We start from the raw sequence: 24,449 nt of genomic DNA, 5'->3' as shown, positions 1-24,449 counted from the left end.
AATATGTGTGAAACACGTGTCTACCAAAAAGGATCACCAACAGGGGAATAACAGGATGAATGTACTATTGTGCTCATGCCCTGTTTGTGGGCTTCTTAAAGGCATCTGATTGGCCACGGGAAGGAACAGGATGTTGGGACAGGTAGGCATTTGGTCTGATCCAGCTGTCAGACTCTTCTTATTTTTCAGTGGCCATGGTTAGGCTGTGGAACACCCCTCCAACCAAGATGCATCTAGACTCCTCATGAAGTGCAGAAAGTAAAAAAAAAGTTTGAAGAAAGGAGAGTCTAACTAAACACCAGGAAGAATTTTCTGACAGTAGTTTGACAATGGAAGAGACTCCCTTAGGACGTGGTGGACTCTCCTTCAATAGAGGTTTTGAAGCAGAGGTTAGATGGTAACTGTCAGTTGAGATCCCTGCATTGCAAGGGGTTGGACTAGATGACATTGGGTTCTTTCCAGATCTACAATACTATGATTCTATATCCTCTGCCAGCTGGAAGAAACAGAAAATCCTCTTTTTGTTTGTAAGCTGTGGGTCCACAAAGAGTTAAATCTTCCGCCATGCAAAGTTTCTGGTGCACAGGGGATCGAAATCTTCACCAGAAAGACTGCTGGATCACTTTGCAAAGTCTCTGTGGCCTGTTTCTGGCACTTCAGCGCCACAGATAACCAGCTCCTTCTGCAAATTGCAGCTTCCTCTTTAAGTGAGAGTAGCATTCAAGCATCTTTTAAAAAAAAATGCAGCCTGTGTAGTTCCCTCCCAGGCTCACCATGCACACTGTGTACACATGTGCTCTCAGATCAGTCAGCAGCGTGAGCCAGGGGAAAGCAGTTCGTGCCCTCTCTTCTTCAGAAACAGCAGTACTTGCTCGGGACTGGAGATTCCCTAGGCTGAATGAACATCCGGAGATTCTCAGGAATGTGTGGTGTCTGGGAGGGAGTGGGGTGCGTGGGAAGAGGGCGGATCTGGCTACAAGGGGTGGAGGAGGAGGGAAAAGAGCTGCTGGAGAGACGCCAGTCGAGAAAGAGCCGCTAAGGAGAGCAAGAGAGCGAGAATCAGAAGGGTGTGTGAATAACAGGAAAGCAATCAGGCAGAAAACATCCCCCCCCCACTGAAGGAGGAAGGAAAGATTGTTACCAGCCAGCCAGATCGCGCGTTTTGCTGGAAGCTTTGGATTCCCCAGCAGGAACTGGACAAAGAAAGGATCTGTAAGTTATATCTGTAACTTTTATATCTGTAAGTTTTGATTTTCCTGGTTTTTCAATTTTATTTATTTTAAAAAAGAGTTTTGTGTTCCCATCTCCTCGCTTTGTCCTCCTTTAAAAGTTCCAGGTTTTGGTGGGGATCTGTGATGCTCCTGGGGGCTCCTTCTCTGGTTTCGCAATCTCTCCTTGCCCAGGCACCCCAGAGGGCACCGGTAACCATGGGTGTAGCCAGGGGGGGCACTTAACTGCGCCCCCTCACATAAAGCTTGCTCCCCCAACATAAATCCAGGCTATGCCTTTCATTTAGGTGGGGGTCAAGTCACTCCGGCTTGGATCCGGAGTTGCCCTCTGTGAACACGGAATTGTGAAATGAGAAGGAGCCTGGAAACTCATTTAGCCCAGCCCTCTGGTGAGGCTGCGGTCGCACCATGGCAGCATTGCTGATAGCTGGCTATCCAGCCTCTGCTTTCAACCTCTAATGCAGGAAGGTGTCTCTTTGAAGGGACGGGAATAAACCAAATCCCTTCCACTGGACAGAGTCTGATCCAAAGGAGGCTGCCACTGTTGGGAGCATGGAGAAGTTTTTTTGGTACTGTTCGCAATATTTTTCATGGCCAGGTCAAGACATTTCTCTCCCCCACACTCACTCCTTTTCATTTTAAAAGTAGTATTCAAAATTGTAAAAGTTTTTAGTGGCTTCCAGCTAACCACAACGGGGCTCCAAGATTTGTTAGATGTCTGATTGTGATGAAAGCAGTTCCTCTCCCACCACTTCCTCTGTGGGCTAATTCAGCTTCTGCTTCCATTCATTCTTGTCATCCTTCTGCCTTAACCTCCCAACCCCCATATTTTAAGAATGTAAGTGTTGCTTTTAAGTATCAGTCCCCTGGATGCATAATAACAGTAATCTTTAAAACAATTTTATGGGAAGGTTTATAACGTTTTGAGCATTAAAACCCAAATTCATTTATAAAAAGATAATAAAAGAGTATATCAAAAAAGAATAATAACAACAAAAATAAAAAATAAAATAAAATACCCACGACCCTTACAAAACACAATTAAATAAAAAAAAGAGCAAGATAAAGAACAGATTAAAATAACTAAAAGAATAGAAAAGACTAGAAAAAATGATTAAAAAGAAGAACTCCTGCCTCCCTATCTGACAATTATCTGTAACAACAATTATTCAAATTGTTTAACATAACAGTTTGGTCACCTCTGTAGGCTGTAATTTTGCCCAAATTTCTCTCTCGAGTCCAGCCTTTAACTTTTAGTTACTCAGACAGCACAATATGACTCTTCTAATATCTTTCTAGTAATCCAAATGGATATTTCTCCAGTTTCTATATAAAATCTCTGATAAAGTCCTTTTAAACAGTTACTATAATAGTAATTGTAATGCTGGAATTCAGCTGAAAATTTTTGGATGATTGTTTGTTAAACTCTGTACTTGGGCACCTATTGAGATATTGCATTCTTATTTTGCATGATAGTTCCTGAGATCAAGGGGCAGGGTTTGTCTATGTTTTAATACAACTGGATGTCATTATGAATCAAGATGGCAGACTGAAACTTTCAAAACTTCACTGATTTTAACCACTGATTTCAAAACTTTGTTCATTTTAATCACTGATTTCAAAACTTTGCTGATTATTTAGTTTTTTGTTTTTGAATTCTCATGCAAAGCCATGTCTGGAGCTTCTAATGTCACCCGTTCTTGCTAGCTTTCGGTTGCCTCGCCTTACAAAATAGTAAAAGTGTTGAGATGAAATGTTCAAATACTTCTGTAGTCCAGCTCAACCAGAGTGACTAATTCCCCTCTGTCGTCCTCTCTCCAACAGAACAAAAAACAGTGTGGAGTATTATGAGCAGCAGTGAGTGGGACAGCAACATTTTCACCATGGACACTGACAACACATATCAAGTGTACGGAGAGCAACTCCGTGCAAAATGCTCCGAAGAAGAAATCTACAGATATGCATTTTCTGAATTGGGTTATTATACTAAACCCATTGCCATCCTTATCTGCATATTTGGGTTGTTTGGGAATGGATATGTTTTGTGGCTCCTTGATTTCCATATTAAGAGAAATCCTTTCACCACCTACATCCTGAATTTGACCGCAGCTGACTTTGGCCTGCTCTTGTTTTTGTCTCTGTCCCTTATCCTTTTGTTTGCTGATGACCTCTGTGGATTACAGCTCCCTGCCCACATTTCTGCAATACCCCTGTTACACTTATGCCAATTTTGCTATACTGCCAGTCTCTGTTTCCATACAATCATCAGCATAGAAAGATGCCTCTCTGCCTCTTTTCCAAGCTGCTACCAACATCGGCGGCCACAATCCCTTTCGTCTGGGCTATCCATACTAGTCTGGATCCTGTGTGTCATGTTCTGCGGAATGGAAATTTCATTTTACCTGGTCTCTAATATGATATTATACCCAGTTGTCAGGAGCATGTTCATTGTGGTCATATGGGTCTTGCCTCCAATTTTAGCTGTCTTCACTTTGCTCCTGCTTGCCAAAATGTGTTGCAACTCTCAGCGCCGACTGCCAGGAAGCCTGACTACTGCCATTCTTCTCTCCCTCCTGTTTTTCCTCCTCTGCCATGGCCCATGGAGCATCACATTTCTGCTATCCTCCCCTAAGCATTCACAAACTCTTATTGCACTTTCTCAGCTCCTCCACTCTGTCAATAGCAGCATTAAGCCAGTGCTTTATTACTTGGTGGGGAAACAGGGCAAATGGTCCTCTACAGAACCCCTGAAGGTCATTTTCAGGAGGGTCTTCCAGGATGAATACTATCCTCTGCAAGAGAACGTGTTGACTGATGCAGAGATACTAAGTACAGTAACGTGTTCAAGCCAAGCCATCAACTGACTAAGCCAGCGTTGTTCTTGAATGGAAATGCTTTGATCCTGGACTTACCCAGGAATGAAGATACCAGATGTAATCAATAGGCATAACGAAAAGCCACAGCTTCATTAACTCAAAGGAGTGCTCTTCTCTTGCCATACTGGTTTAACTGCCACCTCTCTCCAGCTCAGTATTGATAAAGTTGCTGCAGCACAGTCCGTTGCCGTCAGAAACCTCAGGGTACCTCCGTGTGTGGAGTAAAGTCAGCCATGTTGATGATGATCACTGCCTCTTGTGGGAGCATAGTCCCATAGTAAACTGCTCAGGACCTCAATGCCTCAAGTATGGCCTCTCTCCATGTGAACCTACCTGGACCCTGAGATCCTCATCTGAGGCCCTCCTTCATGTGCCTCCTCCACAAAAAGGTCTCAAGGGCGGCAACATGAGAATGGGCCTTTTCTGCAGTGGTTCCCCATTTGTGGAATGCTTTCCCCAGGAAGATTAGCCTGGCCCCTTCAGGCAAAACGCTCCTGTTTAACCAGGCCTTTGAGTGATTCACATCCAATACCCTTTTAAAATGTGTTGGGGGGAATCTGTTATTGGGCTGCTTTTGTTTATATTATATATTTTGTGTTTTTATATTGTGATTGTATCTTGTGAACCGCCCTAAGACCTGTGGGTATAGGGCAGCATACAAATTTAATATATAGTAATAATAGTTTAACTATGCACTGTGTGAATTGTTTTATCTGTGTGAAGAAATATTTTCTTTTGCCCCAGATGCTGTAACCTTTCCTCATAGGGGAGTTTGCTGGGTTTTTTTTTACTGCCTATCTGTTTGTCAGGCTTCAGGGAATCCGATCCCTCCCAGGGTGGCAGCCAATAAGCAGATAAAAAAGAAGAGTTCTTACCAAGTCTTTTATTCAAGCTTCACAGTAGAAGGCATAGCAATGCCACCTCTCTTAGATAATGGCATTGCTCCGTGTAAAGTCCCACCCCCTCCATCTCTCCTGCCATACGTCATCCTTGCACCGTCCAATCTGTGCTTTCTGCCTTTGAGCTTTCTGTTCTACTGCTCTCAATGCTCGCCAGGACCTGGGATAGGGGGGAGGAGGGTCTGGCATGCTTTCCAAAGACACTGAGTCTGTCAGTTCTCTCTCCTCTGGTGCTTCTTCTTCCTCCTGCTCCTCTCCCAATATTTCCCAGCTTCTACCCTCTGCAGCCTCTGAACTGTGACCTTATGCAAACCACTGTTGTAAATCTATACTGTCTCCCTCTTCTCTGGTAAGTGCCGGGGGGGGGGTTGTCTCCACCATTCCTCCTCGGACTAATCCCTGACACTGTTTTAGGCACTGCCATGGGTTCTTTGAAATGTTCGATTGGGAGGAATTCAGTGAAGTACTAAGGCATCCATTCTGTCTAATTAATCACCTTTGCTTGCTAGACAGAATGATCACCCTCTTCTGCCGCACTTCGTATTGCAAGGTTTATCCCACCCCCTGCAGGTCAATTTTGGTGAGCACATAGGGGTGGTGGTGGAGTTGCACAAGAGGAATACTTGCTCTGGGCTTCTGCTGGTGGGGCTTGCTAGCTGAATCCCTCCCGCTTTATTTGCAACTAGTGCCATTCAGCCCGTTTAATAAACGGGGCTAGAACATTCGGCCTTTTTCGGTGGCAGCGGCGCGTAGGGGGCTTTTATTCCTTGTCTAATTGATTGTTCCTCCCCCCTCCCTTTGATCCTTAATTTATCCCTAATTTTCTCGCCCCCCGTTCCCAAACCCCAAGCCAAAGTCCCCCCCCTTTTTTTACCTTTATAGCCTGGGCTCGGCTGGGGTGTGTGTGGGGGTATTTCTTCCTTTACCCCCTCCAACGCTTGTGTTTGGAGTGCGGATCCCTCCCCACCCTGTTTTCGCGCGCTTTTTGTGCCTGCCGTTTGGTTCCTAATTTCCCCCCGTCAATAGCGCTGCTGCTGCCAGGGCCCAGTGGCCGAATTCTGGCTCCTGGACAGCCCGGGCGGCTGCTCCGGGGTGTACGCCCAGTTTTGGGGGGTGTGGGGGTGACTCCCGCTACTTTTGTTGGCCTCTGCGGCTGTTTTTCAGTCGCCTGCTGCATCCGGGAGGGAGCTTTGCCGTCCGGGGGGCTTGCCCCTGCCCCGGCGCTTTCTGAGGGTCCCGCGGTTGGCACTGAGCATTCGGTGGCCTCACCGCGCCTTTCCTGGCCGTTCCGGCCCAGTGGGGGTCTCCCGGTTGCTTGCGCTGTTTGGGCCTCAATTTCGGGCCTGTTAGTGAGGAGAAGCCGGGGCCTCAATTTTTTGGTCGTCCCGGCTTCCTGCTCAGGCCCTTGGGCACGTTGAGAAAGGGCCTGCCCTGCTTAGGGGCCTTGCTGCCTGCTCCTGCCTTCCACCTGGTGGCCTCTGTTTTAACTGCTTATTGAGCCAGTGCAGGGCAGAGGGGTGGGGTGGGGAGTGTGTGTGTGTGTGTGCGCGCGTGCGTGCGTGCAGTCTCTGCGTCCAATCCCTGTGTCCCTGGGGCACATGCTCAGTAGCGCGGAAAACGGGACCAGGGAATCTGGACGCAGAGACACTTGCACTTTATTATATAGGATTTTCTATAGCATAGCTGCCAAGTTATCCCTTTTTTAAAGGGATTTTCCCTTATGCTGAATAGGCTTCCTCGCGAGAAAAGGGAAAACTTGGCAGCTATGCTCTATAGTCACCTTGCAGCCTTGAATAAGGCAATGAATTAATAAGGCTATTCAGAAGAATAACAATAGCGTATGCAGCTGCTCTGCCTTGCTATGAACTTGCATCTTGTCTTCTAAAGTGGGAAGCAGGTGGCCAAGGAGGTTGGAGGAGTTGGATTTAGAGCAATGTGACTGTTTCCACTGCACTGGGGTCATCAGAAGGCATCACAACTCTGACATAGTGCATGTACTGAATGGAAGGGCAAAGGTGCAGGGCACCAATTTTTTGCCTTGCAGAGGGCGCCAGTGAAATTTGAAAGACCAGAGACTTGGAGGAGGACTGACCTGATAATGTATGTACCACAGCCAGATCCACAGTTTCTTCTGCTCCTGTCCATGCGAGCCAACAACCATGAGCCCCCTTGCCACTGATTTGCCTGTTATAGCATTGGCTTATTATTGGATGTAAAAGGTTTGCCTTTTGTTTTCTTTGGTGTACTACTGAATATCATGTTGCTTTTTATGATCCCAGAGCTGCATCACTCCATTCATGGCTAGCAGCTTTTAAGCCTTTTGACAATGTCAATAAATACGTAATGAAACTAAAGATTAAAGTTAGCCGATATTGATTGTTTTCTCTGTTCCAACAGCTTCTTTCTCTTTGAAAATGTCCCCATGTGTGCAGGAAAGAGTGATGTTTAGCTCTCATGTCCAGTGTTTGTGACTTTGGAAGTGCAATTTTTAAAAGATTGTTTAGGTAGAGGTTTAACACCACCACCACCACCACCAGTAATAATTTTATTTATAGCCTCCTGCCTTTGCAGGGGGGGGGGGGTTCAAAATGTATCTACATAGTACCTAGAGAATAACTTGCACCTAAATATTAGCAAGACAAAGGAGATGGTGTGGGACTTTCCGGAGGAAGAGAGGGGAACTCGCCCTGTTATATATCCGTGTGTGTGTGTGTGTGTATGTGTGTGTGTGTGTGTGTGTGTGTGTAGAGAGTCTCTTCCTTTAAATTCCTGGGAGTTTACCTTAGTGAAGACCTCACTTGGAAAAACAATATAACTCAGGTGGTTAGGAAGACCCAACAGAGACTCCATGTCCTCAGGGTCTTGCGAAAGAACAATGTTAAACAACAATTGATTACCTCCTTCTACCGGTCCACAATAGAAAGTGTCCTCTCATATTGTATCACAGTGTGGTACGTTGGCTTGACAGCCACAGACAGAAAAAAAAAGTCTTTACCGAGGGTGGTGAACACAGCACATGATATCATGGGCTGTCCCCTGAGCCTGCCAGATGACATCGCAAGGGATTGTTGCCTTAGGAGAGCGAGAAAAATTCTCAGGGATGATTCACACCCCGGCCAGCACCTCTTTAATCTTCTACCCTCGGCAGGAGATATAGGAGTATAATCAGTCATACCAACAGGCTAAAAAACAGTTTCTATCCATGGGCTGTTAGGCCGCTGAATGGAAAATAATATAGTGCAACTGACTTTTGGGGTTGGTGTGTTGTGCGACAAGCACACAGAGTGCAATGAGATTGAGTGTGTGTGTGCAGGGAAGGGAGGCTCGGTTAATTTCAGTGTACACAGGTTGTAGTACATTGACAATAAAGGTATTATTATTATTATATATTTAGTAAGATAAACAGTGGCCTACTTTAGGAAAACAGGAGGAAGGAAAATGAAAGACAGGATACATGACAACAGAGAGGAAACCAAGGCAATTCTCCGAGTGGCTACCAAGGTGCTTACTTTATGTTGGCCACGATCACCAAGCTGAGACTACAATTCAGCAATTTCTATTATTGTTCTTATTCATTTCATTGCTATGCCTCTGTATATTTTAAAGGAAAAAAACCTCCATGTGGTTTAAAACACATTAGAGCATCAAATCCAGAATAAAACAATACTGAAGAAAGTTAAATATACATTCAAAGCAAAATAGTTACCAGGAAACTAAAATATTATCTTAAACATTTCAAAAGAAAACATTACTAGAAGAAGCCAAATATAAAATGCACATTTAAAACAGCATAATTAACAAGATAATAAAATGTTATTGTAAGCATAGAACATATCTACTCCTGTTGTTGCGAATCTTGCCAAAGGTGGGCAGCAGTTGTGGGAGCTCAGGACACACATTTAATTAGTGGAGTCTGCAGAGTCATTAAGAAGTATGGCTTATTTACACATATTTACACCTGAGTTTAGATGGAGGGAGTGCAGAACCTCCCTCCCCTAGAATGTCTCTTGCTGCTCCTCTCAGCTTGAGCAGTCAGCTATACTTGCCAGTTTCTAGGTTGCAGCCTGCAACTCATGGAGTTCTCACCATTGTTCTCCTTCCTCTTCCCAGAACACATCCAGGAATATATCTGACACACAGGGTCTGGGGATACCTTGCTCCCCCACAAACCTGTAACAATACTTTTTGTGGTGGAACCATAGCTGCCAAGTTTTCCCTTTTCTCGCGAGGAAGCCTATTCAGCATAAGGGAAAATCCCTTTAAAAAAGGGATAACTTGGCAGCTATGGGTGGAACCAGGTTAGATTGGAGATGCAGGAGGCTCTGCTGGGGGACCAGATGGCTTTTACAGCAGATCAGGCTTCACACTTCATGACCAGGTGTGTTAAATTCACACTTTCACACCAAGGGTGTGCAGAGCTTCCAAAGTGATGGAGTTGAAAAGAATTCTGCTTATTCCTTTGAAGTTTTGGAGCCCTTGGTATCCCCACTTTGGAATGATTTGTTATTCTTTATTAATTTGTATGCCATCTGATGCTCAAATTAGCTCCTAAGCAAATGACAAGTATAAAAACCAAAGAAGCAAACATTAAAAGATAAACACCCATGATTAAAAGATGCAGAAAAGAAGCAGAAAAACATGAATCTACAGACTTTCCCCCCCAGAATAAACCTATGTTGTTGGTCATCTCTAATGCCATCCTGGCATCTTAGTTTACAAGGAGAGGTTTAAGAAGTCATCATCATTGAATTTATCATGGTTGGAGGACTCTGATCTTCTCTGCAATCAGCTTTGTCACTAAAAACTCTTTCCAGCACCACCTTCAAGGGTTCTCTGGATCGATGTGTCTTTTTCCTTCCAATTAAGAAGTAAATGAATGGATTAACACTGCTGTTGATAATAGCACACACTCCTCCAAAAAATAACATTATTGGATTAAAATCAACAATAAAATATTGAACGGTTATCATGACACTGAGTGGAACACCAAAAATGAGGAAGAAAAGAAGTGCAAACAAGAGTGCTGTGTAGAACTTTCCTCGTTGGCGTCGATGTAAACTGCAGCAGACCTTGATGAAAAGGATCACAGTACAGATGACTACAAGAAGTGGGCAAAATACAGAGTTGATCATATGAACGACCCAAATCATTATGTGAGAGTCTTCATATTCAGCTGAAATGAAAAAGTGATAGATTCCAAAGACCAGAATGGACATTGCCCATATTAATGCACAAACAATTTCAGACAGGTGTTCTAGACGGTGGCATCGATACCAGATTGGGAAGACAACAGAGAGACATTTCTCGACACTGATGGCTGTCAGTAGATATAAGCTAGTGGCATGTGTGGAAATAAACAGCCCAAAACCCAGGTCAGTGGAAATTCCTCCTACATCCCAAATGCTATCTGAAATTGCAAGTGCTAAAGTTACAAGGACACAAGAATCGGCTACAGCTAAGTTCAAGACATAGGTGGTGATGGGATTCTTCTTCATGATGAAGCAGAGAAAGCAGATGACGATTGCATTCCCCACCAGGCCACATATGGATACTATAAGGGTAACGATGAAAAGACAGCCAAAGAGAAGCAGGTAATATATGAAGGAAGAAAATTCAAATTCAGCATCTTCCTCTGGGAATGCTGAAGGGCTGTAGTCTCCAGAAACCCCATCAATGGTTAAACCAAGCGATGCTGTTGTGCTCAGCTCAGCCATAATGAAATCTCTTCCTTCTTTCCCGTCCCCTGCACTATGTCTGCAAGCAGAAGAGATGAGGATCAGAAGGGATAATCACTAAAAGTGAGTGCCTATACAATTCCAATATGGAAAGCTTCTAACTAATTTGCTATAGGTAGCACAGGAAAGAGATTAACAATACTCACCTGCTACAGCTTCAAGAAGTACAGAAACAGAGAATTGTCGAGTTTGTTAAGGGGCCCTAAGAACCATTCAGTCCAACCCCCTGCAATGCAGGAAAAGGTTTTGGGCAAAATAAAGAAGAGGTTCATATAAGAGGCACAAGACTCCAAATGCATATAAGAATTAACTCTGATTACACAGTCTTCTTTGCCCCTTCCTCTATGATGGTATCTCGGCCAACTGTTCTAACAGTTTATCAGGCTGGAATTATCAGAGTCCGGAGAGGAAGATAAATTGTACACAAGTTCTGAGATGGCATGACTTTAAACAAGCCTCCTCCAGTCTGATGTCATCCAGATCTTTTGGACTACAAGTCCCACCATGTTGTGCTGGGTGGGAGTGGGTAGGAGTGGGTAGTTCAAAACATCTGGAGAGCACCAGGTTGGGAAAAGTTGCCTTAAACAAAGAAATGGAGTAGATTCTAAAGCAAGGGTGCAATGTTCTTAGATGCCAATTCAGATGTGTCTGGGGATAGCCTCTAGAGGCAAAATGTCTCAGGACCAGTCCTGAAAAGCCCTTCAGGTATTATTGTAATGAATTACAAATTGTAATGAAACACCAGCAATTTTGTGAAGACCGTGATGTTGAGAAGCCACTTTCCCCATACGGAAACAATGGAGAACATGGTGCTATGACAATGCTTGTGGTTATTTACTGATCGTCTACAGCATCAGCATTTTTATTTGCATGTTTGGAGCAGTAGTGGACTTTGGGGTTTAAAATTTCAGCAGCGCCCTGTGCAATGCCTATTTTTTTCGCTCCTTCCGCCTCTCATCTTCTGTTCCAAGTCATTCTTGCAGGGCTCCTTGCAGGGCCCTCTTGGAGTGGTGCCCAGTGCTGGCAAACTGGTTGTGCTTCCCTAAATCCGCCTCTGTTTGGATTGGTGAAGACTGGAATTGCCATCTGGTTTCTGAACATGTGCTTGGTGCATCTGCAGAAAGATAAGTACTCCCCTAATCATCTAATTTGCAGAACTTGCCTGTAGTTGACTTAAACTTCTTCCCTTTTGTGCTTGTTTCACTCCCCTTTTTTTGGCACCGAGTACTCTCAAAAATCATCAATAAGATCATCATCACTAAAGAGGTCAGTAATTTACCTCCTTCTGTTTGCTTATACAGGGCAGAAGCGGTGTGCGCGGTCCGCGCATGTGCAGAAGTGCAAAATCGCGCTTTGTGCATGCACAGAACGGGCACTTCGGCATCCGAAAACCTCGACTTGCAAAGAGCACAGGGCCGTCTTAAGCATACCTGGTGCCCTGGCGCGATGGATCCCTCCGGCTCCCCCGCCCCGCCCCGTTTTCCAGCGCGGCGGGTGGGCAGGTGCAGCGCAGCTGCCACCTGGAGGGCTGGAACCCTGCGCAACCCAGCCTGGCTGTAGGGCCGGCCCTGGGCCAGGGGACGCTGCCTGCCCCTGTTGTGATGCTCCTGCGCGCGGCGGAGGCGGCCCCAGGCATGCGTGCCTCCAGAGAGTGGCCTGAAGCCGCTGGACAGCTGAGAGGCGTGCCTGGGGCCGCTGCTGCTGCGTCTGGGGCAGCCTCCGCCGTGCCTCTCAGCGGGCGCAGCGGTGCCCCTGGTGGCCTGGCGCCCTGGCGCCCTGCGCCACCGGACCCGGGCCTAGAGATGGCCCTGGAAGAGCGCTGTGGAACGGATTGTCCTCCTAAGTCAAGGTACCACTGTATTTCATCAGGGTCCAATGATCACTAGCATTGTGAACTTTCTGGGCTTTCCCCCCTCCCTTTATGTTTGGCTCCATGCCGACCCCCTTCATCTGTATCTCACAGACATCAGCCACCAGGGTGCACACAAATTTATTGACTGCTCTCCTCTTCTTCATTATATTTGCCATTCAACAGCATCATTGACCCAATAATATATTACTTGGTTGGGAGAGACAATCCAGGGAGCCCTTGGAGGATGTGCTCGGAAGGGTGTTCAAGGATGAAACAGGTGCTAGTAAACGGAACCAGCTGGATGTTGCAAAAATGGTGGCGGAGCCCAGTCAAATACAGTTACAAATTCTACCTAATGACTGAGTAAGCGAGAGGCAATGATTAGACAATGATATCTGGTGACTCTGTCCGTTTGTGGTAGGCATGTGATAAACTAATCAGTGAACACATGTGTAGCTTACTCTATTCAAGATAATACTTATGACAGTTGATGGCAAGTACTTGATATGGTCTTTTTGTGTTTTGATTCAGTGAGCATGCCTCTTTTCTCTCTTACAGTCAGAAAGCTGATCAGAGGATGGTGTTGAGGTTCCTTTAATTGTAATAATAATAATAATAATAATAATAATAATAATAATAATAATAATAATAATAATACCCTGCCCACCTGGTGCACATGCTTCCCTTATATTTCACCTGCAAGTCTTGTGATTAGTGTTTGAAGGACACTGACCTGGCAACCAGCCAAGTAGGCCACTGGGAGCTGGTAACTGGCCAAGGATGTGGTCATTCTTGGGTCTTTTAAGAGGGGGCTGTACATTGCCTGCTTGCTTTGATGCGAGGAAGCTCTGGCAAATTAATACTGAATTCTGTGCTGTATGTCTGCTGTGAATTGTACTTGCTTTGTATTTGAAGCCTGTACCTTCTACTAGGGATCTAGGGGAAGTCTGTATATAGTGAAATTGCCTTAATGCTCTGGACCTGTCAGTAAAGGACTGAACTGACTGAAGAGTTGGAGTCTGACAGATGAAAGGAATGTTTAGGGCGCTGATAGCTTGTACAGTGCCTCCTCTCATCCAATTGATACCTCTTAAGCTAATGTGGAGTCATGTAAATTATTTACCTGGCCAGAGACAATTATGAGGTCCTTGGCAGAAATGAGATGAGGTTGGCATGTTCTGGGTCTGTGATTTGAACTTTAATGTGTGCTTTTCCCAATAAAAAGGTGAACACAGCAATCATCACCAATTTCTCACATGAACTGATTCTTCAGGTTAGAGTACAAAACTCTCCACTGGACTTAACTATAGCCTGCAATTCTAAGCACACTCATAAAGGAATCTCACCAAACTCAGTGAAACTTATTTCCTGTGAAATGTGTTTGGGATCGTATTGCATGAGAAAACTGTGACAATTATCCCCGCTTCTGCTGGTTCCAGTGACATGAGAACAGGCCATGTAGCTGATTTTCCCTACTCCAATGCAACACCAATTGAGCTTGTTAAAAGGCATCTTTGTATTTTTGTAACATCCTTTGGAGGCAGGCCAGACCTGCATACTAGACTTGTGCATCACTACTCCCTTTTCCCAATCTTGAAACACGATGCTTATGAAAATAAAACATTGCATTTGCTTGACTTAATCAATCCAGCTTTAAAAGGTTATACATAGATTAAATGCTGTTTTTAACATTGTTGCTTTTAGTATGCACAGATGTGAGCCAAACAAATTACTGTATTGTATCATTTAGGTTTTGATAATACTTTCCTTTTGAAGAAAAAACTGTCACACAGTTCCAATCCATAGCATGCTTTTTATATGATCAGGTCCCCATGCCAATTTACAGCAGAACATCGTCTGACACTCCTCCCAGTTTTTTACTTGTCTCAAAAGGCATTGCTTCCTGAGTAGTTTGACCATCAAATCAATGCCATTGATTTCTGCTGCTCCAGAGAAGCGGACACGGAGCAATGGATTCAAACTTCAAAAAAGAAGATTCCACCTAAACATTAGGAAGAACTTCCTGACAGTAAGAGCTGTTCGGCAGTGGAATTTTCTACCAAGGAGTGTGGTGGAGTCTCCTTCTTTGGAGGTCTTTAAGCAGAGACTTGACAGCCATATGTCAAGAATGCTTTGATGGTGTTTCCTGCTTGGCAGGGGGTTGGACTGGATGGCCCTTGTGGTCTCTTCCAACTCTTCTATGATTCCATGGCAGATGAAGTTAGATCATTTCAGTTAAAAGAATACTCCCAACCCATAATTAAGATCCTTACTTTATAATCTGTTCTACTACTTTGTTTTTCCAACCTGGTGACCACCATGTTTTGTACTACAACTCCCAACAGTCCCATCCAGCACAGCCAGATGGCAGTTGTAGTCCAAAACATCTGGAGGGCACCAGATTGGGGAAGGCTTGTTTCAAATCACACTGTCCCAAAACGTGTGCACAGGTTCTCTTCTGCCCTGCATGCTTCCCTTGGGTTCCTGTCTGATAAACAGTCTCAACAGTTGGCCTAGATAGCATCTTAGAGGAGGGGTAAGCGAAGATTGTATAACCAGAAGTCAAATCCATATGCATTTGGAAAGTTGTGCCTCTTCTTTGCTTCACCCAAACCCTTTTAATTCTTTCTGAAGCTGCAGAAGGTTAGTATTGCCAAAAACTTAATATCTTTCCCATGCTACTTAGTTTTTAGTTATAAGCTTTGCATATTGCCACTTACTTGCAAATTATGTCCTGTTTAGTTCAATGAGACATGCATGAGTAGACTGGGATATTATGGTTTAGTGAACATCATGGAAAAATCACCCAAATGTGATTTTCATTTTCACAAGAATTTGAGCTTCTTCTTTTCCTCAGATGTACAGTTCAAGACTTTGAATATGTTTTGTTCTAAATATATTAGGTTCATGTGTAATGTTATTTTGCTATTCCTCCCAAATAGTTCTTAATTATGGTTTGAGTGAGTAGACATAAATGGGGATATGAGAGATTGCCTGGGGATAAGCCCTGGAGAGTATGCTTGGAGAAACTTCAGTTAAGAAAAAAAAATATTATTATGCATTAGGTATGTGTTTTAACTGGTCTTTAGTGGTGATGTCTTCTGATCTTCATCCTTTCTGCTTGCAGCAGTCGTGCAGGTAAAGGAAAAATAAGGTAGAATCCAAAGGAAGAGATTTCATCATGACTGAGCTGAGCACAGCCGTATCACTTGTTTCAACACACACCACTGATGGCATCTCTGGAGAATTAAGCCCTTCGATATTCCCAGAAGATGATATTGAATTTGAGCTTTCTTCCATCACAGCCTGCCTACTGCTCTTTGGTATTCTCACCATCCTTATAATATTTATATGTGGTCTGGTGGGGAATACAATCGTCATCTATTATCTCTGCTTCATTCTTAAGAAGAACCCCATTACCACCTACATCTTGAACTTGGCTGTTGCTGATGCTTGTGTCCTTGTTTCTGCAGTAGTTTTCTCTTCCTCTTTGAATAAAAGTGATCCTAATTCCATAAGCTCCATATCGCCAGACCTGCTTTTTTACACATATACCACAAGCGGATATCTCCTGACAGCCATCAGTGTCGAGAAGTGTCTCTTGGTTGTCTTCCCAATCTGGTACCGATGCCGCCGTCCTGAACACCTGTCTGCAATTGTTTGTGCATTAATATGGGCAATGTCCAGTCTATTCTTTGGAATTGATTCCTTTCTCATACAATCTTCCATAACTTTTCAAGTCATTTCCACAATCAGCTCTGTATTTTGCCCACTTGTTGTAGTCATCTGTACTGTGATCCTTTTCATCAAGGTCTGCTGCAGTTTACATTGACGCCCACGAGGAAAGTTCTACACGGCCCTCTTGCTTGCTCTTCTTTTCTTCCTTATTTTCGGTGTACCATTCAGTGCCATGATGACCCTTCTAGGTTTCGAACTTATTGACATTCAAAGCATAGCATGGGAACCACTAATATGTATGACATGTGCTATTATCAACAGCAGTGTTAATCCTTTCCTTTACTTCCTTATTGGAAGGGGAAAGAAACGTCGACCCAGAGAACCCTTGAAGGTAGTGCTGGAAAGAGTATTTAGTGACAAAGCTGATCGCAGAGAAGATCAGAGTCCTCCAACCATGACAGATTCAATGATGATGACTTCTTAAATCCCCCCCTTGTAAGGTATGCTGTGGGGTTGACATAAGCGATAACCAAACACAATATTTGCTTCTGGAAAAGCTTCCACAGATCCAGTTTTTCTGCAGAACTCAATGCATATTTTAATTATGGATGTTGGTTTTCAAAAATGTTTGCCCCATTGGATTTTACACTTATGATTTGCTTATAAGCTAATATGGAATTTAAGGGGCATACAAATCTATTTTCACTTTATTCCATTTAGTTGAATAATGTGTTCTATGGGCTTCTTATTTTGCTTTTTAAATGCAAAACTAATCTGGGCATTGGGTGGCATAAAAATTAATAAATAACAACAATTCATGCCGGTTCCCTCACTGCAAGAAGTGAAGTTACAGGGAACTAGGCAGAGGGCCTTCTTGGTACGCCTGCCCTTTGCAACGCCCTTTCTCCTTCCTATTGTTTCTAATCTGATCAGGGTTTATGCAGTTTTCCTGTATACTTCTATGGAGGAGCAGGAGGAGCAGGAGTAATGCTGCTTACTGACTAAGGAAGCAAACCTAAGCACAAGATGGCCTGAAGCAAATCAGAGTTGGATGCTTTATCCCTTCATTGTTGATGTTGTTTAGTCATTTAGTCGTGTGCATGCCAGGCACTCCTGTCTTCCAGTGCCTCCCACAGTTTGGTCAGACTCATGTTGGTAACTTCGAGAACACTATTCAACCATCTCGTCCTCTGTTGTCCCTTTTTCCTTGTGCCCTCAATCTTTCCCAAAATCAGGGTCTTTTCCAGGGAGTCTCCTGTTCTCATGAGTTGGCCAAAGTATTGGAGCCTCAGCTTCAGGATCTGTCCTTCCAGTGAGCACTCAGGGATGATTTCTTTCAGAATGGATAGGTCTGATCTTCTTGCAGTCCATGATCCCTAGCTAACAGGACCAGTGGTCAGGGATGATGGGAATTGTAGCCCAAAACATCTGGAGGGACGAAGTTTGGTGATGCCTGATTTAGCACAACCCTTTAGATTTTATAGGGGTGGAGAAGTTCATGCTCAAGCATAAATCTGTTTCCTTTGGAAAGGGTTCCACTTTCCAAAGGAAATAATTCAACTCAGAACTCCTAGTCTAAATCTCATTCTTTGGACAATATGTAGAGGTAAATGTAAAGGACCCCTGGAAGGTTAAGTCCAGTCAAAGGTGACTATGGGGTGTGGCGCTCATCTCGCTTTTCAGGGTGAGGGAGTTGCCTTTCTGGGTCATGTGCCCAGCATGACTAAACCTCTTCTGGTGTAACAGAACACTGTGATGAGGGCCAGAGTGCACAGAAATGCCATTTGCCTTTTTGGCTGCAGCAGTACCTATTTATTTATTTACTTGCACTGGTGTGCTTTTGAACTGCTAGATTGGCAGCAGCTGGGATGGAGCAAGAGGAGCATTTAAAGAGAGTAAAGTGAATTCCAGAAAGAAGGTAACAGAAGGTCCGTATCAGGGCACAGATAATGGTGGATAAATGTGTTGGACTGTAGCATTGATGCCAAAGTGGGAAGAGAACAGCCACTGACGTGTCAATGCTGATGGCTGTTAGAAGAAGCTGGCCAGCAGAATATGTGAAGAAAAATAGTTCAAATAATAATATTTTAATCACATTGAGTGTAGAGGTCCCCAAAACACCCCCCACCCCCAATAATTCACACTTCACACAGAAATTAAAGTTTAAGGTTTTTGGCATAAGTTTGGCCACAACTTTATTTAAAATACAAAATGTGAGTGGTTGCTTACGCATTGGTTACAACTATCTGACTTCCGCCCGCCTGTGGAAGTCAGGGCGAGGAAAACAAATTGAGGAGAGAATGGAGACCTACAAAGGGAGATTTTGTAGAAGAGTGCTTACCTTAATCCATTATGAGATTATCCAAAAAAATGAACTGGTCCCGCCAAGAAACCCAAGCTACAGTTGTAGTAGCCAGAACAGCCTCTAACTAAGCAGGAAACTAAAGAGGAAACTGAATCATCAGAAGATTTTGATATAGAGCCTTATATTGTTCCAACAACCTTATAGGAAGTAGGCATTAGAAAATGAAGACAAGAGGAGATACAGAATTCAAGCCTATGGATGATAGATAGATGATGATAGATGATTGGAAGAACATTAGGAAGAACTTCCTGACAGTAAGAGCTGTTCGGCAGTGGAATTTGCTGCCAAGGGGTGTGGTGGAGTCTCCTTCTTTGGAGGTCTTTAAGCAGAGGCTTGACAGGCATATGTCAGGAATGCTTTGATGGTGTTTCCTGCTTGGCAGGGGGTTGGACTGGATGGCCCTGGTGGTCTCTTCCAACTCTATGATTCTATGATTGATAGATAGATAGACAGAGAGAGAGAGAGATAGATAGAGAGATAGATGATAGATAGATAGAGGGGGGTCTAGCTATTATTTTAGTGGTTTAATATTTTAGTGATTAGGAAATTCAAACTGAGTTGCTGGAAATCAGAGGAGTGGTGATTGCTTATGCTTATGCGCAAGCAGCTGTTCAGCCACTGTGAGAACAGGATGCTGGATTAGATGGGCCACTGACCTGATCCAGCAGGGTCGTCTTATGTTCTTACACAGTTGGAATATTTTTCAGCCACATCATTGCAAGGGAGAAGCATGAGAAGAAAACCAGAACAACTTGTGACCTTATTGGTCCCACCTGCCCAGGGCCGGCTCTAGGGGTAGGCTGGGTGGCGCGGGGTGCCAGGGTGCTGGCCCGGCAGGGGGGCATCATGCGGCAGAGCCACGCGGAAGCCATGCTGCACCCTGCGCCCGCCCGCCCACCAGCCGTGACAAGAAACAGGGCGGAGCGGGGGCGCCTGAGCGATCTCCGCACCACGGCGCCAAGGCGCCCCGACATGGTTGTGACAGCCCTGCACCTGCCTAACACTTTGGCTATAGGCAGCCCCATCAGGTCCTGTGGTTACAAGCCAGCACTGCTTATACCATTTCAGATCAATGGTCCATGTAGCTCTGTATAGTCTACACTGACTGGTGTTAGCTGCTCTTCATTTCAGGCAGGGGGACTTCCCCAAACCTACCTGGAGAGCACAGGGAATGTACCTGGGACCTTCTTTGTAAAAAGCAGGTGAAGTACTACTAACCTATAACCCTTTCCCCTTCCTCATCAATAACAACATGAAGTAATGAGCATTGAATGGGGAATATGAGGTGCCCTGTTTTCTGTCTTCCTCCTAGCCCCTCAGATGACTATGGATAACTTGTTTAAGCCAATTGCTATGTATGTTGACTGTATACAGAGGCATGTTCAACGTGGCAAGCTCAGGGGTAGACTTTCTATGAAATTTCACCTCAACTGAAAGTTTGAAGAAAATGTATGGGTAATCTTACCTTTGCAAAACATCTGAGGAATTGTGTGAGTTTTATACATCCCCAGCCAATCTGGGCAGCTTTCATATATGAAAACATGACGACACATTACACCTTTAAAAGCTTCCATTTGTGTGGCGATAACCCAATCCTTCCCAGAATAAATAAAGATGCAGGACACATTGCATAAGGTTAATGGGCGTAAAAAGGCCACAGCTTTATTGATTACGGATGCAGAGAGGTATTGGCTTAGGCATTGGATCTAACCGTCTATATCTGACTCCAGCCCGCTCTGCTGGCAGTCTGTGAAGGGTTAACCACCATTGGGTGAGCCCTGCAATGCAGATCAACTAGGAACTCACCCTGGGGCCACCGCCAGGGGGCGTGCCTTAGGCCCTCACCTACCACGGCTTCGGACATGGCCACGTCCCCGGACTCCTTAAGGGAGTACCCTTCAGCATTTTGGGGGAAGTGATGGCAGCAACCCCCCTCCTTCTACGGCGGAAGGGGCTTTACAGGACTACCTTCAGATGTCTTCTAAAGCTTATATAGTTACTCATCTCCTTGGCATCTGATGAGATGGCATTCCACAGGGTGGGTGCTGCTACCAAGAAGGCCGTCTACCTGGTTCCTTGTAGTTCCTTGTAGGGAACTGCCAGAAGGCCCTCGGTGCCAGATCTTCACTCTGGGCTGAATGGTGGGGATGGAGATGTCCCTCTCTCCTTTTTTTCCTTAAAGTTCAGTTTCTGCGAAAAGGTTTGTGTTCCTCAAGTTTACTTGATATGAATTTTGTGACATGTGCTTCAATATCACCATTTAACCATAGGAAACACCTCACCAGTGCCTCTTCTCATTTCTGCGCATAGTTGCTTTGATCAAATCTTATCAATTCCTAGCACTGTGCTGCCAAGAACATTTGACTTTTATCTGCATGCATTTTAGGGTGTGTATCAGAGTGCAGAATCTAAAGTATGATCTACTCATGCTCCCTAATAGTAGATGGACATTATTGTTGACACTCCAGTGATCACTTCGATATGCTTACAGTCCAATTCCAACCCAAAATCTTTTGGGATGAGAAAGTTTGGAGTAGGCTAACATTAGGCTCCCTCAACCTGGCTGAGCAGCCTGACAAATCTTGCCATAATATCAGCCACTATGTGTAACTGTCAGAAGCATGCAGAGGAGCCTGAAAAAAGCTTGCTCTAGTGAGCTGGTGGGTGCAAAGTTGAATAAAATTGAAAGGTTTATTTAAATTGCAACAGAGAAATCATAGAATCATAGAGTTGGAAGAGACCACAAGGACCATCCAGTCCAACCCCCTGGCAAGCAGGAAACACCATCAAAACATTCCTGAAAGATGGCTGTTAAGCCTCCGCTTAAAGACCTCCAAAGAAGGAGACTCCACCACACTCCTTGGCAGCAAATTCCACTGTCGAACAGCTCTTACTGTCAGGTTACCAGAAGTTTTTCGAAATTTAGTATATAATTATAATTTAGAAGATGTATGGAGAAAAGAAAATTTAAAAGAGAAAAAATTTACTTATTATTTGGGGGCAAAAAAATCAGCCTCTAGAATTGATATGATATGGCTTTCACCTAAACTGGTACAGATGATGGGGAAAACTTAAATTCTGGCTAAATCAATTACAGACCACAATCCAACAATGGTGAAAATTAAAGGGAAAGATATGAAAAACAGTAGGTGGAGAATGGATGAAAGGATATTAAATGATGAAGATTTTATAAAGAAAGTTAAAAAATTATTAAAGGAATTTTATGAGAAAAACATATCGGAAGAAGTAGAGCTAAAGACAACATGGGATGCGGGTAAGGCCTTCATAAGGGGACTGTATATACAACAAAAAAGTACAGTAAAAAAGGAAAGGGAAAAAATATGGAAAAAATACAAAAGGAAATCAAAGAAAAGGAAAGGGAATTGGCAGGTAACCCAAAAAATGAAAATTTGAGAATGAGAGTGAAGGTATTACAAAAGGAACAATCCACACTGGTAGGACAAAAAATTGAGAATAAAATAAGATGGATTAAACAAAAAACATTTGAGTGGGGAGACAAGGTAGGGAAATTGCTAGCATGGAAATTAAGGAAAAACCAAAAAGAGAGATTAATTACGGAAATAAAACATAAAGGAAAGAAATTGAGAAGGCAAGAGGAAATACAAAAATGCTTTAATCATTATTATAAGAATTTATATGAGGAAAAGAAAATCGATTATGGGAAATTAGAGGAATATTTCTCAAAAAGGAGGAAAGAACAATTAACAGAAGAGGAGAGAGAAATGTTTAACAAACCAGTGTCAAAACAAGAGATATATGAAGCCATAAAAAAATTAACAGTGGGGAAATCACCAGGGACAGATGGTTTGTCGAGCCGTCATTATAAAATATTTAGAGAAGAATTAGGAGAAACTCTGCAAAAGGTGATGAATGATATTTTAGAAAATGGAGCTATACCCAGGTCATGGCAAGAAGGATATGTAGTATTAATTCCAAAAGGAGAGCAAGATGAAAGACAGGTAGGGGTTTTCAGGCCAATTTCGTTACTCAATGTCGATTATAAATTTTTTACTGATATTTTAGCAACTAGATTGAAAAAAACATTAACCAGGATTATAGGTCAAGATCAACAAGGATTCCTACCGGGAAGAAAAATGGCAAAGAATGTGAGAGTTGTATTGGATTTATTGGAATTTTTGGACTGGTTCCCGGGGGGAAAGGCAGCCTTTGTTTTTCTAGATATAGAAAAAGCCTTTGACTCTTTATCTTGGAATTTTATGAAAAGATCATTAAAAGAAATTGGAATCGAGGGCAAATTTATGAGAGGAATCAATTCAATATATAAAAATCAAACGGCTAAACTGATCTTAAATGGAAAGGTATTGGAGGATTTTGCGATAAGGACAAGACAGGGCTGCCCCTTATCCCCCTTATTATTTATATTATCAATAGAATTCTTATTGGTGGATATTAAAAAAGAGGAGAAAATTGAAGGAATCGGAGTAAAAGACAAAAAAATTAAGATAAAAGCTTTTGCTGATGACATGATTGTGATGCTAGAAGAACCAAGGGATTCAATAAAAAATTTAGAAGAGATGTTAATTTTTTTTTGAAGAACTATCAGGATTAAAGATTAATGAAAAAAAGACAAAAATGATGTTGAAAAATATGGGGCAGATGGATAAGAGTAAATTGCAACAAATTTCAAATTGCGAAATTGTGAATAGATTTAAATATTTAGGTATCGTAATTAGTATTCATAATATCGATTTATATGAAAATAATTATGTAAAATTATGTAGGGAAGTAAAGAAAGACTTGGAGAGATGGAGGGACCTAAATCTTTCCTTCTCAGGTAGGATAGCAACAATAAAGATGTCAGTTTTACCTAGAATTTTATTTCTGTACCAAATGTTACCCATATTGGGGGGAAAAGAGACTTTTGAGGAGTGGAGGAAAGACCTGAGTAAATTTATATGGCTGGATAGGAAACCAAGAATTCAATACAAATTACTTACAGACGTTAAAGAAAGAGGGGGGTGGGGGTCCCGGATTTGAGACTTTATTATGCATCATCGTGTATGTGCTGGCTCAAAGATTGGCTAACATTAGAGGATGAAGAGCTATTAGAGGTGGAAGGATTTAGAAACATATTTATTAGAAACAGAGAAAGGAAAACATAGACAATTTAGCGGCCATGTGATTAAAAAATCAATATTTAAGATTTGGCAGGAATTTAAAAAATTAATAGAACCAAAGATACCCTGGTGGGTTTCACCTTTTGAGATGACGGCCCTAGGGAGAAAGTGGAAAAAAGAAAAATGGTTGACATATCAGGACATTTTGGTAAGTGAGGATGGACAATGGAAGTTAAAACCATATGAAGAAATTAAACAATATTGCAATAGTTGGCTGCAATATATGCAGATACAAAGCCTTTTCAAGGAACATAAAAAAATAGGATTTACAATTGGGAAGTCAAAATTACAAGAATTATTAATAGAAAATAAGGAGAAACCACTATCAAAAGTAAATTCCTTTTAGAGTGGGAGCTAAAAGATGAAGCAATTAAAGAGGTAATGACAAAATGGGCTCAAGATCTGGGGAGGCCGATTTATATGGCACAATGGGAGAGTATATGGAAGGTTTCGATGCGATTTACAGCTAGTATGAATATAAAAGAAAACATATTGAAACTCGTTTATAGATGGCACTTGACCCCGAATAAATTAGCAAAAATATATAGGAAGGATTTAGACAATTGTTGGAAGTGTGGTGAAAAAGGAGGAAATTACTTTCATTGTTGGTGGAGCTGTGAAAAAGTTTATAAATTGTGGGGTGAAATTTATGAAGA

The 24,449-nt window shown here is 43.0% G+C and overlaps 2 protein-coding genes and 1 pseudogene across 4 annotated transcripts; 2 read left to right on the top strand and 1 right to left on the bottom strand.

Moving 5' to 3' along the window:
- Window positions 1-823: 823 nt before the first annotated feature.
- On the top strand, window positions 824-7,358 carry LOC118090317 (mas-related G protein-coupled receptor member D-like). Of its 2 annotated transcripts, none has more exons than XM_035125922.3 (2): window positions 824-1,212; window positions 3,054-7,358. In XM_035125922.3, exon 2 carries the CDS (start codon window positions 3,077-3,079, stop codon window positions 4,091-4,093), a length of 1,017 nt encoding a protein of 338 aa, XP_034981813.1. In that variant the 5' UTR covers window positions 824-1,212; window positions 3,054-3,076; the 3' UTR covers window positions 4,094-7,358. The 2 variants fall into 2 exon arrangements, with proteins under 2 accessions (XP_034981813.1, XP_060133568.1); XM_060277585.2 differs by having other exon boundaries at window positions 824-1,240.
- A 350-nt stretch (window positions 7,359-7,708) lies between these two features.
- LOC118090253 (mas-related G protein-coupled receptor member H-like) lies at window positions 7,709-11,073 on the bottom strand. The gene is made up of 2 exons (XM_088676012.1): window positions 10,886-11,073; window positions 7,709-10,758 (listed from the first exon to the last, which is right to left on the bottom strand). Exon 2 carries the CDS (start codon window positions 10,716-10,718, stop codon window positions 9,732-9,734), a length of 987 nt encoding a protein of 328 aa, XP_088532138.1. The 5' UTR covers window positions 10,719-10,758; window positions 10,886-11,073; the 3' UTR covers window positions 7,709-9,731.
- Window positions 10,665-17,634, top strand: LOC118089684 (mas-related G protein-coupled receptor member H-like; annotated as a pseudogene). Its single transcript, XR_015951605.1, has 2 exons — window positions 10,665-10,802; window positions 15,719-17,634. The product of XR_015951605.1 is annotated as a mas-related G protein-coupled receptor member H-like (transcript).
- Window positions 17,635-24,449: the final 6,815 nt, after the last annotated feature.

This window comes from Zootoca vivipara, chromosome 8 (assembly GCF_965207765.1).
Source record: "Zootoca vivipara chromosome 8, rZooViv2.hap1.1, whole genome shotgun sequence".
Lineage (NCBI taxonomy): Eukaryota > Metazoa > Chordata > Lepidosauria > Squamata > Lacertidae > Zootoca > Zootoca vivipara.
The sequence above is the reverse complement of the archived record's forward strand: the minus strand, read 5'-3'. Positions and strand labels throughout refer to the sequence as shown.